The sequence below is a fragment of the Schistocerca gregaria genome, chromosome 5 (assembly GCF_023897955.1).
Source record: "Schistocerca gregaria isolate iqSchGreg1 chromosome 5, iqSchGreg1.2, whole genome shotgun sequence".
Taxonomy (NCBI): domain Eukaryota; kingdom Metazoa; phylum Arthropoda; class Insecta; order Orthoptera; family Acrididae; genus Schistocerca; species Schistocerca gregaria.
In genome coordinates, this window is record NC_064924.1 from 183,038,743 (window position 1) to 183,053,291 (window position 14,549).

Consider the following 14,549-nt stretch of genomic DNA (forward strand, 5'->3'; position numbering starts at 1 on the left):
ACAAACGTCAAATATCAATTTGTTTTAATCGGACTGCACACTGACCAGGCAGAACATTGACCACCAACCTACCATCGATATAAAGCCTTCCAGGTGAAAGCGGCGTCACCTACCGAGGAATGATTGCTAGTGAGACACAAGCACGTTGAATGGAGGAAGGCGCGCGATCTACCTGAGTTTAATGGAGGGTACGTGCATTTCGGAAACTGCACGACTTGTTGGGTGTTCGAGGACTGGTGTGGCGTGTGTCTTCAACATGTGGTGAAACCAGAGTGAAACTACATCCAAACGGCCACCTCTCATTATAGATGTCGGAGGTCGTAAGCTGGGCAGACAGGTACAACAGGACAGGCGGCGAAGTGGCGGAACTAACATCCGACTTCAATGTTAGGCAGAGTACAAGTGTGTCTGAAAACGCCACTCGTCGAGCATCCCTAACGATGTGCATCCGCTGCTGACCATCCATACATGTGCCAATGTTAACATGACGGCATCGGCAACTACGACTGAAACGGGCGCGTGACCATTGGCATTGGACATTGGCGCAATGGCAGAGTTAGCATCGTCTGATGCATCCCGATACCTTCCTCATCATGCCAGCGGAGGACGCGAATCCGTCGTGACCCAGGGGAGCAACTCCCCTGACACCTTTACTGCGGGACGGAGACAAGCTGGCGGCGGCGCTATTATGCCCTGGGGAACATTCACGTGGATGTCCATGGGTCTAGTGGGGCTCGTGCAAGGCACCATGACGGCCAAAGAGTATCGTACACTGGTTGCAAACCACGCGCACGGTCATGTGTGTGCAGATGTGGTGCCAACTCCCTCCAACGACCTACCAAGGCCTCATTGCTTTAGTATCGCCACTGTTACCCATACCAAAGGTGCACATACCGACTATTAAGTAGGTAGTTATAACGTTGTGGCTGATCACGGTTAACAGTATAGAACCTAAGAACTTTGACATCATCTGCGCCTCCATCCAGCTCCTGCAGAGAATCACTCGTGCATCTTTATTCTCCGCGACACCTTTACAATTCCATGATGAGTAAGACAAACTACGAATGTGGATTTGGAGAAGCACACACACGTATCATCTGGTACATAGAAAATCACACAGGTTAGAAGTACGTACCTGAGTGGCGGGCACCACGGTCCAGGAACAGGAGTAGTTGCGCCCAGTAGGCAGAACGCTACTGGACAGCTGGAAGGTGCTGTTGCTGATGACGCCCCCACAGCACGGCAGCTGGCGGTAGCGCAGGCTGAAGCCGCGATGGCCGGCGGGGGCGAGTGCCGTGCTCACCACAGACACCGTCACTGACGCAGCCGTCGACGTCCCTGCGCAGTCCGTAACTGTAACTGCCGTCTGCTAACTTCAAAACGGGTGGGACTGACTCACACAGGTCTGAAGCTTAGGAAGCAGACCAGTACAGTATTAATTACTAATTCGATCATTTTTATAACGCAGTGTGAGTAGTCTCTCTGTCTCTTTAGAAATGGTGGCAGGTATCAGTAGAGCGTCAGGCGACTGGAAGTAGTAGCTCCTTTTTCTTTATCGTTAATGTAGGGAAAGCAGATGCTAGGCTGGAAGTCATTGAGAGATCGACAAGGAAACGTATTCCTTCCACGAAAGAAGTGGCTTACTGAACACTTGGTTGTACTGATTCTTCAGTATTTATCAGTCTCGGATCCTTACCAAATGGGGTTAATAGGGCAGATAGAGAAGATCAACAACAAACTCCAATGGCAGTCTTTAGAAGAGAGCCGTTGTGTGGCACAGAGATTTATTGAAATTCCAAGAGCGTACGTTACAGGAAGCGACGAGCAACGTATTACGAAGGACGGCTGCCTCAATTGTATTACCTTCAAGATTTTACTTATTATAGCCTAAACAGTAAGTTTCAGAATTGTTTAAACAATGCCATCCTCAGTTTAGGTTTTTCTTCTAGGTGCCTGACTTAAAAAATGAAAATTAATTAGAAAAATGAACGAGTTACACTTTATTCCCAAAAATCTACAGGTGGTACAAATGAGGAATCTGGTATTCTAATTTTTACCAGCGGGTGCATAAATAACACCACCCTTGTTGTGACCTGTTGTAGCCGCGACCAGAACGGTCTCGCGATGGCCGAGAAAGCGCGGCGGGACCAAACGGAGAGCGGCCAGCGAATAAACAAACGAATGCAAAGGACGGACACGAAACAACGACGGACGATGGAGAGAGAACTTACGACGACAACACGCAAGAAGCAAAGGAGTGACAGAGACACCAAACGAATCCAAAACGTCCACTAGTAATGAAAACAAAGATCGATAAACACGCTGTCTGTTGTCGAGGCGATGTGTCAAGACTCACGCAAAGAATAGACTCGCTGGCTGAGCTTTTATTTTTTCTTTATTGTTATTCAAACACCTGTACAGGAAAGGTAGGCCGGCAGCGGCCTATCTACGCCTCTTCGGCCACAGTTGACAAATATATCGTAAGTAGAGACGAATAAAAACAAAATAAACATTGTGGATAAAAGACGGTAGTCATATTAAAATACATGTAATCGTTCACAGGCGCAATGTCCGAATAAAAAACGTTCAGCACTTCGTCACAAACAGAGAAGACAGAAAGTAAACATGTGAACGGTGGAGCACCAACGTAGAGACACTTAAGTACTAGCATGAAGACACACACAAAACACTGGCGTCTCCTGCGCACGAATGTTTACTGTTGACATACAAGGCCAGGGACTTGACAAAGTGGAAAGGGGCGGATAGGAGGGAGAGGGGGAGGGTGTAGATGCCAGTGGCAGAGGAGAAGCGAGGGGGAGGGAAGAAGGAAAGGGGGTAGGGGAAGCCTCAGGGGAGGGGGGAGAGGAGGGAGAGAGTAAGAGAGGAAGAGAGGAGGGAGAGAAGGGGAAGGATCAAGGTTAGCAGGGGAGTGGATGGAGGGGATGAGGGCATAAGGGCATCATCAGGGAGGGGAGTTGGCGGAAGCCACCTTGGGCAAGGGTATGGGGTGTGGAGAGATGCAGAGTAGGTGGGATGTGGGAATACAGGTGCGACAGTGGACGGGAGTGGGAAAGGATGGGAGATCAAGCTTGCGGGAGGTGTAGAGCATCTGTATCCATTCGAGGAAAAGGAGGAGGTGTGGGAACGGAATTAAGTCATAGAGGATCCCCCTGGGGGAGGGGAGACATATGCGATAGGAGGATTACATGGCGTACCAGAATTTGAAGGGATTTGTAGAAGGTAGGAGCGGCAGAGATCCAGGCAGGATGGGCATAGCAGAGCATATGGCGGATGAGGGATTTATAGGTGTGGAGGATGGTGGAGGGGTCCACACCCCAAGTGCAGCCAGAAAGGAGTTACAGGAAGCATAGTCGGGAGCTCACATTGGCTTGGATTTTCCAGAGATGGGGGGGGGGGGGGGGGGGGTCCAGGAGAGACGACGGTCAAGGGTGACGCCAAGGTACTTGTCGCTGGCTGAATTTTTTTTTCTTTATTGTGATTTCATTCCCCTGTCCCGTATGGGCAGGGGAGGGCTGTCAGCAGCACAATCCGCCGCACTTCAGCTGAGTGACACAACAACTAAAACAAGAATAAAATGATACATATATAAGGCGCTAAAAAAAGGAGAACATAAAACAGAGCATAGGGGAGAAAATGGAGGTAAAACTACGCTGACATGGAGACGTTCATGGGGGACAGTTAAAAAAGTCACCAAAAAGTTAAAAAACACAGTTGGCGATTTGTAAAACACAGAGAAGACACTTAATGCACATGCATAGGTTAAAAGTCGGTCACAGTATTAAATACACGTCAGAACAACATACTTAAAACCCACTTGGAGACCACAAGACGAAGAATAAAACTGCCAGGTGGGACCTGCCGAGGGAAAGGTCAAAGGAGGGGAGAACAAGGGGCAGCAGGGGAAGCGGCGGGATGAAGAGAGTAGGGGCGTCGGCAGGTACACTAAGAGGCAGGAGACACGTGGGGCAGGAGAGGAAGAGGGAAGACAAGGCAGGAGGAAGTGCAGAGACACTGAAAGTAGGCACAAGAGAGGGAGGGGGGATAGGAGGGGGAAGCCGCTCAGGAGGAGGGAGGGGGAGGAGAGGGAGCCCTGAGGAGGAAGCAGGAAGATGGGATTAGAGTTGGTAGGAAGGGTAGATTTCAGGGCGAAGCTCATCATCCAAGAGGGGTAGATGGTGGAAGTTGTGTTGGGTAAGGAGATGGAGGGTGTGGAGATGGAGAGAGAGTGGGACACAACAGTTAAGGCATGGCAACTGGCTGGGGGTGGAAAGGAAGAGAGACACCAGGGGGTGAGGAGGATCAAGGCGACGGACAATATAAAGTGTGCAGATGTGTTCAAAGAAAAGGAGAAGGTGGGGGAAGGGGATGAGGTGTAGAGGATGCGCGTGGGGGACGGAAGGCGGATGTGGAAGGCGAGGCGGAACGCCTGGCGTTCGAGGATTTGGAGGGGCTGGCTGAACATTCTCGTTGCGTATAGTGCACCGCTGTAAATTTCCTATACTGTACCGGTTCAGTTTCAGAAACTTGGTCTTATAGTGAGCTTTAAAAATGCGTTTAGAATTATTAGTGCAAGATATTATTAGTTAAATAAATACTTTGTATTATTGTACGCCAATAGAAAGGCTAATTATGTATGTGTAGACCAGATATGGCTCAAATTCAAAGATACAGTATCCACAGCAATAGACAGAATAATAAGAGACGGGACTGAACCACCACGGTACACAAAACACGTCAGAACACTGTTTGAGAAGGAAGAAAGAAGTATGCCAAATTCAGAAGGAAGCAAAATCCCCAAGACCGACCAAGTTTCACGGAAGCTCGAAATTTAGTGCGGACGTCAATGAGAGATGCTTTTAATAGTTTCCACAATAAAATATTGTCTCAAAATATGGTAGAAAACACAAAGAGATTCTGGTCGTATGTAAAGTACACCAGTGGCAAAAAACAGTCAACACTGTCACTGCGCGATAGCGATGGAAATGTTACCGATGATGGTGCCACTAAAACGGAATTACTAAATACAGTTTTCCGTAATTCGTTCACGAAAGAAGAAGTAAATATTCCAGAATTCGAAACCAGAACAGCTGTTAGCCTGAGTGGCATAAAAGTAGTTATCTTAGGTGTTGCGAAACAACTCAAATCAGTTAACCGGTCCAGATGGTATACCAATCAGATTCCTTTCAGAGTATGCAGACATAATAGTGCCTTTCTTAGCAATCATATATAACCATTCACTTGACGAAAGGTCCGTTTCTAAAGACTGGAAAGTAGCACAGGTCACACCAATATTCAAGAAAGGAAATAGGAGTAAACCATTGATTTACAGATCCATATCACTGACCTCAATTTGCAGTAGGATTTTGCAGCATGTACTGTACTCGAGCATTATGAATCACCTTGAAGAAAAATGGTTCAAATGGCTCTGAGCACTATGGGACTTAACATCTTAGGTCATCAGTCCCCTAGAACTTAGAACTACTTAAACCTAACTAACCTAAGGACATCACACACATCCATGCCCGCGGCAGGATTCGAACCTGCGACCGTAGCAGTCCCGCGGTTCCGGACTGTAGCGCCTAGAACCGCAAGACCACCGCGGCCGGCAATCACCATGAAGAAAATGACTTATTGACACATAACCAATACGGATTCAGAAAGTTTCGTTGTTGTGCAACACAGCTAGCTCTTTATTCCCATGAAGTAATGAGTGCTGTCGACAAGGGATCTCAGATCGATTCCATATTCCTATATTTCCAGAAGGCTTTCGATACCGTTCCTCACTAGTGACTGTTAATCAAATAGCGTGCGTATGGAGTATCGTCCCAGTTGTGTCACTGGATTCGTGATTTCCTCTCAAAGAGGTCACAGTTCGTAGTGAATGACGGTAAACCATCGAGTAGAACAGAAGTTATATCTGACGTTCCGCGGGGTAGTGTCATAGGCCCTCTGCTGTTCCTGATTTACGTAAAAGATCTAAGTGATAATCTGAGCAGCCACCTTAGATTGTCTGCAGATGATGCAGTAGTTTACCGTCTAGTAAAATCATCAGGCGTTCAATACAACTACAAAATGATCTAGAGAGAATTTCTGTATGGTGTGAAAAGTGGCAATTGGCACTAAAAAAATAAAAGTACGAGGTCATCCATATGGGTACTAAAAGAAATCCGATAAATTTTGGGTATACGATAAATAGCCCAAAACTAAGGGCTGTTAATTCGACTAAATACCTAGGAATTACAATTACAAGCAACTTAAATTGAAAAGACCAAATAGATAATATTGTGGGGAAGGCGAAACAAAGACTGCGCTTTGTTGGCAAAACACTTAGAAGATGTGACAAACCCACTAAAGAGAGAGCCTACATTACACTTGTCCGTCCTCTGCTGGAATATTGCTGTGCGGTATGGGATAGGATAGGATTGACGGAGGACATCGAAAAAGTGCAAAGAGGGTCAGCTTGTTTCATGTTATCGCGCAATAGGGGTGAGTGTGTAACTGATATTATAAGCGAGTTTGTGTGGCAGTCACTGAAACAAAGGCGGTTTTCTTTGCTGCGAGATCTATTTACGAAATTTCAATCGCCAAATTTCTCTTCCGAATGCGAAAATATCTTGTTGACACCCACCTACGTAGGGAGAAATGATCATCATAATAAGAGATATCAGAGCTCGAACGGAAAGATTTAAGTGTTCCTTTTTCCAACGCCCCATTCTAGAGTGGAATAGTAGAGAAGTTGTATGAAAATGGCTCGATGAACCCTGTGCCAGGCACTTAAGTGCGAACAGCAGAGTAACCAAGTAGATGGAGATGGAGATGTAGGTACACCACAGATGATCTGCATTTAGCTGTAGCAGTATATGTAAATGGGGACTGTGGATTGAATGAATTTCTGAACATATAAAATGTGCCTCATCTAACAGTTGTGACGCATGCCGAATATAAAAATGAAAATGGAAACTGGGATGTGAAAATTTTTGTCCACAATAGTTTTGCAACGAACCTGAAAACGAATGGAGGAGCATATTCTTACATGTGAAGAAATAATATTGGATTTAAACATGTTGGATGTACGAAAAGTTGCGTTATACTTTGCAAAACTAAACGGATTGCCCCACAAGATCAGAACAGAAGAAGCCATGGCAGGCAAAAAGTGGGCTCCAGTTGTCCATTCAAGAAATATCATCGAATGCGACGACAATGATGCAATCTACAGGACTTAGCCAAGGAGCCTGTGAATGGGCGAGCACAGAGGGCCTGTTCTAGGGGCGGGCAACCCAGATATTTGTCCTGGGCGCCAAAATTTAGGAGCTCCATTTTGGCTGTAAGTGTGAGAAAAATATTGGCGTATTAAATATTCAGTAACAGAAAAATATTACTGCAGGTAAATATAAAATGGAAGCTGTACTCATGCGAGTGGTTTCTGTCGCGTCGATTATCTAAATTTTCTTAATTGTGATGATGTGTCTGGCTGCACGGCCTGTTGCTGCGAGATCGAGAGCTCCTGCTTTTCGCAGCCCTCTGCGGTGTCCAGGGATCCCCGGACGATGGCGGAAGTTCCCCGCTCACTCTGAGATAACGCTGTAGCGGTTGTGGGACTCATAGTTAACGTGGGTCGCGGTAATTCGAGCGGAAGTTGTGTACGTTTCTCGTAAGAATTCGCCATAAGAATAAGAAAGAACTTATACGAAGCACTAGATAAAGCCACCACAGATACAAAGGAACAATATAAAAACACTTCTTTCAAATTTTACAATTGTTCAATCTCTAAATGCACTATAAGAATGAATTGAACGGATTGGTAGTTACAGCAAATATTTCAATTCTTATATAGTCTGACGAATTAATACCATAACCAAAGAAATGCTACTGAAATGCTGTAAGCATTTAGAAAGCATTTTAACTGATTGTTATTCTGTCGACACAAATAGGGAAGAATTACTAGAGGAAATTTCAGCAATATCTGCGCTTTTTGGTAAAAAAGAAAGTCTAAACGATGTACTGATTTTATTTACAATGTTAAGTTTTGCCCAGAATCTTGCTAGTCCGTTAAGAATAATGATAGCAATATCCGTAGCAAGTGGCGGAACAAGTTTCTCTAAGTTAACATTAATTAAAAACTTTTTACGTTTGAATATGAAAAATCGTCATAATGGTCTGGCCGTCTTCTCAACTGAGCCTGAATTTGCTCATCAAGTACATTTAAAAGGAACAATAACAAAATTAGCAGAACTGAAAGTAAGGAGAACAACGGTTACTGTGATCTTAGCGTAGTCTAGGGGTAGCGCCTTTGAATAGTAATCAAAAAATTCTCGGTCCCTGGTTCGAAACCCGCCACCGCTTAAACTTTGATTAATAATCAGCACTGACGGCCGAATGCTTTCGGCATAAGAATTCACACCCTTTCAGCTAACGGCCTTGTCATAGAGGGCGGAGGAGCGGTCAGAGGTTCAGGCACTCTGTTGCTCTTGGCGAAGAACCAACAATGATCAAAGGCATGAGGATGCATAAGACAATGGAAACCACTGCATTAAATACATATAACGTGTATACAGAGGACATGTGGCCTGTAATGAAAAAGCGTCATGATGATCTCTCCATTGGGAAAAGATTCAGGAATCGTCCCACATTCGGATCTCTGGGAGGGGAATGCCAAGGGGGAGTTCACCATGAGGAAAAAAACTAATCACCAACGAAAGGATAACGTTTTATGAGTCGGGTCATGGAATGTTAGAAGCTTGAGCGTGGTAGGGAAGCCAGAAAATCTGAAAAGGGAAATGCAAAGGCGCAGTCTACATGTAGTAGGGGTCAGTCAAGTGCAATAGAAAGAGGAGTTTAGGGTCATTTCAACAACAGCAGAAAATGGAATAACTGGAGTAGGATTCGTTGTGAATAGGAAGGTAGGGCAGAAAGTGTGTTACAGTGAACAGTTCAGTGATAGCGTTGATTTTGTCAGAATCGCGAAACACCGACAACGATAATTGAAGTATACATGGCAAAGTCGCACGCTGTAGATGAAGCGACAGAGAAAGTATATGAGAACACTGAAAGGGTACGTCAGTACGTAAAGGAAGATGACGACCTAATAATCATGGGGGATTGGAATGCAGTTGTAAGGGAAGGAGCAGAAGGAATGGTTACAGGAGAATATGGGTTTCGGACAAGGAATGAGAGAGGAGAAAGTCTAATTGAGATCTGTAATAAATTTCGGCTAGTAATAGCGCAAACTCTGTTCGAGAACCACAAGAGGAGGAGGTACACTTAAAAAAGACCGGGTATTACGGGAAGCTTTCCTTTATATTACATTATAGTCAGACAGAGATTTCGAAATCGGATATTGGATTGTTAGGCATATCCAGAAGAAGATATAGACTCAGAGCACAATGTAATAGTGCAAAAAGGAAGAATCAAAACGCAAAGAAGTGAGATACAGAAGTACTAAGGAATGACATACGCTTGAAATTCTCTATGGCTGTTAATAAAGCAATAAGGAACAGCTCAGTAGGCAGCACAGCTGAAGAGGAATGGTCTTCTATAGAAAGGGCAATCACAAAGGTTGGAAGGAAAAATACAGGAACAAAGAAGGTAACTCGGAAGCCACAAAATGGGTTAAAAAAAAAGAAATTATTTAGTTGATCGATGAAAGAAGGAAGTACAAAAGTGTTAAGGAACAGTATAATTAGTACATAGTATGGACTGACACTAAATCAAAGTAAAACCAAAGTAATGACAAGTAGCAGAAATGAGAACATCGAGAAACTTAACATCAGTATTGTTGATCACGAAGTAGATGAAGTTAAAGAATTCTGCTACCTAGGCAGCAAAATATCCAATGAAGGATGGAGCATGAAGGACATCAAAAGTAGACTAGTACTGGAGAAAAGGGTATTACTGGTCAAGTGAAGTCTTATAGTAACGATCATCGGCCTTAATTTGAGGAAGAAATTTCTGAGAATGTACATTTGGAACACAGCATTGTGTGGTAATTAAACATTTTTTTTTTTTGGTCATCAGTCTACTGACTGGTTTGATGCGGCCCGCCACGAATTTCTTTCCTGTGCTAACCTCTTCATCTCAGAGTAGCACTTGCAACCTACGTCCTCAATTATTTGCTTGACGTATTCCAATCTCTGTCTTCCTCTACAGTTTTTGCCCTCTGCAGCTCCCTCTAGTACCATGGAAGTCATTCCCTCATGTCTTAGCAGATGTCCTATCATTCTGTCCCTTCTCCTTATCAGTGTTTTCCACATACTCCTTTCCGATTCTGCGTAGAACCTCCTCATTCCTTACCTTATCAGTCCACCTAATTTTCAACATTCGTCTATAGCACCACATCTCAAATGCTTCGATTCTCTTCTGTTCCAGTTTTCCCACAGTCCATGTTTCACTACCATACAATGCTGTACTCCAGACGTACATCCTCAGAAATTTCTTCCTCAAATGAAGGCCGGTATTTGATATTAGCAGACTTCTCTTGGCCAGAAATGCCTTTCTTGCCATAGCGAGTCTGCTTTTGATGTCCTCCTTGCTCCATCCGTCATTGGTTATTTTACTGCCTAGGTAGCACAATTCCTCAACTTCATTGACTTCGTGACTATCAATGTTAAGTTTCTCGCTGTGTTCATTTCTACTACTTCTCATTACCTTCGTCTTTCTCCGATTTACTCTCAAACCATACTGTGTACTCATTAGACTGTTCATTCCGTTCAGCAGATCATTTAATTCTTCTTCACTTTCACTCAGAATAGCTATGTCATCAGCGAATCGAATCATTGATATCCTTTCACCTTATATTTTAATTCCACTCCTGAACCTTTCTTTTATTTCCATCATTGCTTCCTCGATGTACAGATTGAAAAGTAGGGGCGAAAGGCCACAGCCTTGTCTTACTCCATTCTTAATACGAGCACTTCGTTCTTGATCGTTCACTCTTATTATTCCCTCTTAGTTGTTGTGCATATTGTATATGACCCGTCTCTCCCTATAGCTTACCTTAACTTTTTTCAGAATCTTGAACAGCTTGCACCAATTTACATTGTCGAACGCTTTTTCCAGGTCGACAAATCCTATGAACGTGTCTTGATTTCTCTTTAGCCTTGCTTCCATTATTAGCCGTAACGTCAGAATTGCTTCTCTCGTGCCTTTACTTTTCCTAAAGCCAAACTGATCGTCACCTAGCGCATTCTCATTTTTCTTTTCCATTCCTCTGTATATTATTCTTGTAAGCAGCTTAGATGCATGAGCTGTTAAGCTGATTGTGCGATAATTCTCGCACTTGTCAGCTCTTGCCGTCTTCGGAATTGCGAGGATGATGCTTTTCTGAAAGTCAGATGGTATGTCGCCAGACTCATATATTCTACACACCAACGTGAATAGTCATTTTGTGCCACTTCCCCTAATGATTTTAGAAATTCTGATGGAATGTTATCTATCCCTTCAGCCTTATTTGACCGTAAGTCCTCCAAAGCTCTTTTAAATTCCGATTCTAATACTGGATCCCCTATCGCTTCTAAATCGACTCCTGTTTCTTCTTCTATCACATCAGACAAATCTTCACCCTCATAGAGGCTTTCAATGTATTCTTTCCACCTATCTGCTCTCTCCTCTGCATTTAACAGTGGAATTCCCGTTCCACTCTTACTGTTACCACCGTTGCTTTTAATGTCACCAAAGGTTGTTTTGACTTTCCTGTATACTGAGTCTGTCGTTCCGACAATCATATCTTTTTCGATGTCTTCACATTTTTCCTGCAGCCATTTCGTCTTAGCTTCCCTGCACTTCCTATTTATTTCATTCCTCAGCGACTTGTATGTCTGTATTCCTGATTTCCCCGGAACATGTTTGTACTTCCTCCTTTCATCAATGAACTGAAGTATTTCTTCTGTTACCCATGGTTTTTTCACAGCTACCTTCTTTGTACCTATGTTTTCATTCCCAACTTCTGTGATGGCCCTTTTTAGAGACGTCCATTCCTCTTCAACTGTGTTGCCTACTGCGCTATTCCTTATTGCTGTATCTATAGCGTTAGAGAACTTCAAACGTATCTCGTCATTCCTTAGTACTTCCGTATCCCACTTCTTAGCGTAATGATTCTTCCAGACTAATGTCTTGAACTTCAGCCTTCTCTTCATAACTACTATATTGTGATATGAGTCTATATCTGCTCCTGGGTACGCCTTACAATCCAGTATCTGATTTCGGAATCTCTGTCTGACCATGATGTAATCTAATTCAAATCTTCCCGTATCTCCCGGCCTTTTCCAAGTATACCTCCTCCTCTTGTGATTCTTGAACAGGGTATTCGCTATTACTAGCTGAAACTTGTTAGAGAACTCAATTAGTCTTTCTCCTCTTTCATTCCTTGTCCCAAGCCCATATTCTCATGTAACCTTTTCTTCTACTCCTTCCCCTACAACTGCATTCCAGTCGCCCATGACTATTAGATTTTCGTCCCCCTTTACATACTGCATTACCCTTTCAATATCCTCATACACTTTCTCTATCTGTTCATCTTCAGTTTGCGACGTCGGGATGTATACCTGAACTATCGTTGTCGTTGTTGGTCTGTTGTCGATTCTGATTAGAACAACCCGGTCACTGAACTGTTCACAGTAACACACCCTCTGCCCTACCTTCCTATTCAAAACGAATCCTACACCTGTTATACCATTTTCTGCTGCTGTTGATATTACCCGATACTCATCTGACCAGAAATCCTTGTCTTCTTTCCACTTCACTTCACTGACCCCTACTATATCTAGATTGAGCCTTTGCATTTCCCTTTTCAGATTTTCTTGTTGCCCTACCACGTTCAAGCTTCTGACATTCCTCGCCCCGACTCGTAGAACATTATCCTTTCGTTGATTATTCAATCTTTTTCTCTTGGTAACCTCCCCCTTGGCAGTCCCCTCCCGGAGATCCGAATGGGGGAGTATTCCGGAATCTTTTGCCAATGGAGAGATCATCATGACACTTCTTCAACTACAGGCCACATGTCCTGTGGATCCACGTTACGTGTCTTTAACGCAGTGGTTTCCATTGGCTTCTGTATCCTCATGTCGTTGATCATTGCTGATTCTTCCGCCTTTAGGGGCAATTTCCCACCCCTAGGACAAGAGGGTGCCCTGAACCTCTATCCGCTCCTCCGCCCTGTTTGACAAGGCCGTTGGCAGACTGAGGCTGACTTCTTATGCCGGAAGTCTTCGGCCGCCAATGCTGATTATTTATCAAAATTTAGGCAGTGGCGGGACCGAAGACGTTTTGATTATGAATCAAAGACGCTACCCCCTTTTTTTTTGGTAATCTCATTTTGTTCGTTATTGTTCGTTTCAATTGTTCGTGGCGGACGTCACCTGACGCCTATTGTATTTAATTTTTGATCCATTCACTCAGTTTTTTTTATTATTATTACAGAGGGCAGTTCACCCCCTGACCGAACACGCTGAGCTACTGTGCCGGCATAAAAATAAGTCAAATGTGTCTGAGCACTATGGGACTCAACTGCTGTGGTCATTAGTCCCCTAGAACTTAGAACTACTTAAACCTAACTAACCTAAGGACATCACACATATCCATGCCCGAGGCAGGATTCGAACCTGCGACCATAGCAGTCTACATCTACATCTACATCTACATCTACATCTACATCTACATCCGTACTCCGCAAGCCACCTGACGGTGTGTGGCGGAGGGTACCCTGAGTACCTCTATCGGTTCTCCCTTCTATTCCAGTCTCGTATTGTACGTGGAAAGAAGGATTGTCGGTATGCTTCTGTGTGGGCTCTAATCTCTCTGATTTTATCCTCATGGTCTCTTCGCGAGATATACGTAGGAGGGAGCAATATACTGCTTGACTCTTCGGTGATGGTATGTTCTCGAAACTTCAACAAAAGCCCGTACCGAGCTACTGAGCGTCTCTCCTGCAGAGTCTCCCACTGGAGTTTATCTACCATCTCCGTAACGCTTTCGCAATTACTAAATGATCCTGTAACGAAGCGCGCTGCTCTCCGTTGGATCTTCTCTATCTCTTCTATCAACCCTACCTGGTGCGCACGGTTCCGGACTGCGCGCCTAGAACCGCGAGACCACCGCGGCCGGCAACCAGAACAGAAGAGAATCGAAGCATTTGAGATGTGATGCTACAGACGAATGTTGAAAACTAGGTGGACTGATAGGGTAAGGAATGATGAGATTCTGCACAGAATCGAAGAGGAAAGAAATATGTGGGAAACACAGACAAGAAGAAGGGACAGCGTGATAGGACACATCTGAATACATCAGAGAATGACTTCCATGGTAGCTGTACCAAACTGGGAGCTGTACCAAACTGTAGAGGAAGACAGAGATTGGAATACATGCAGCAAGTAGTTGAGCCGAAGGTTGCAAGTGGTACTCTTAGCTGAAGAGGTAGGCACAGGAGAGGAATTCGTGGCAGGCCACATCAAGCCAGTCAGAAGACTGACGACTCTAAGAAGTAAAACTTAAGGGAAAGATTCAAAGTACTCAAAAAATCAAACTCGTTATGTATA

At 44.3% G+C, this 14,549-nt stretch overlaps 1 protein-coding gene across 1 annotated transcript in view; it reads right to left on the reverse strand.

Moving 5' to 3' along the window:
• Positions 1-14,549, reverse strand: part of LOC126272510 (uncharacterized) — a 196,317-nt gene that overhangs the window by 85,268 nt on the left and 96,500 nt on the right. The window contains exon 6 of the mRNA XM_049975408.1: positions 1,136-1,338. Within this exon, the coding sequence (XP_049831365.1) occupies positions 1,136-1,338 (203 nt within the window). The remainder of the gene's footprint in view (positions 1-1,135; positions 1,339-14,549) is intronic.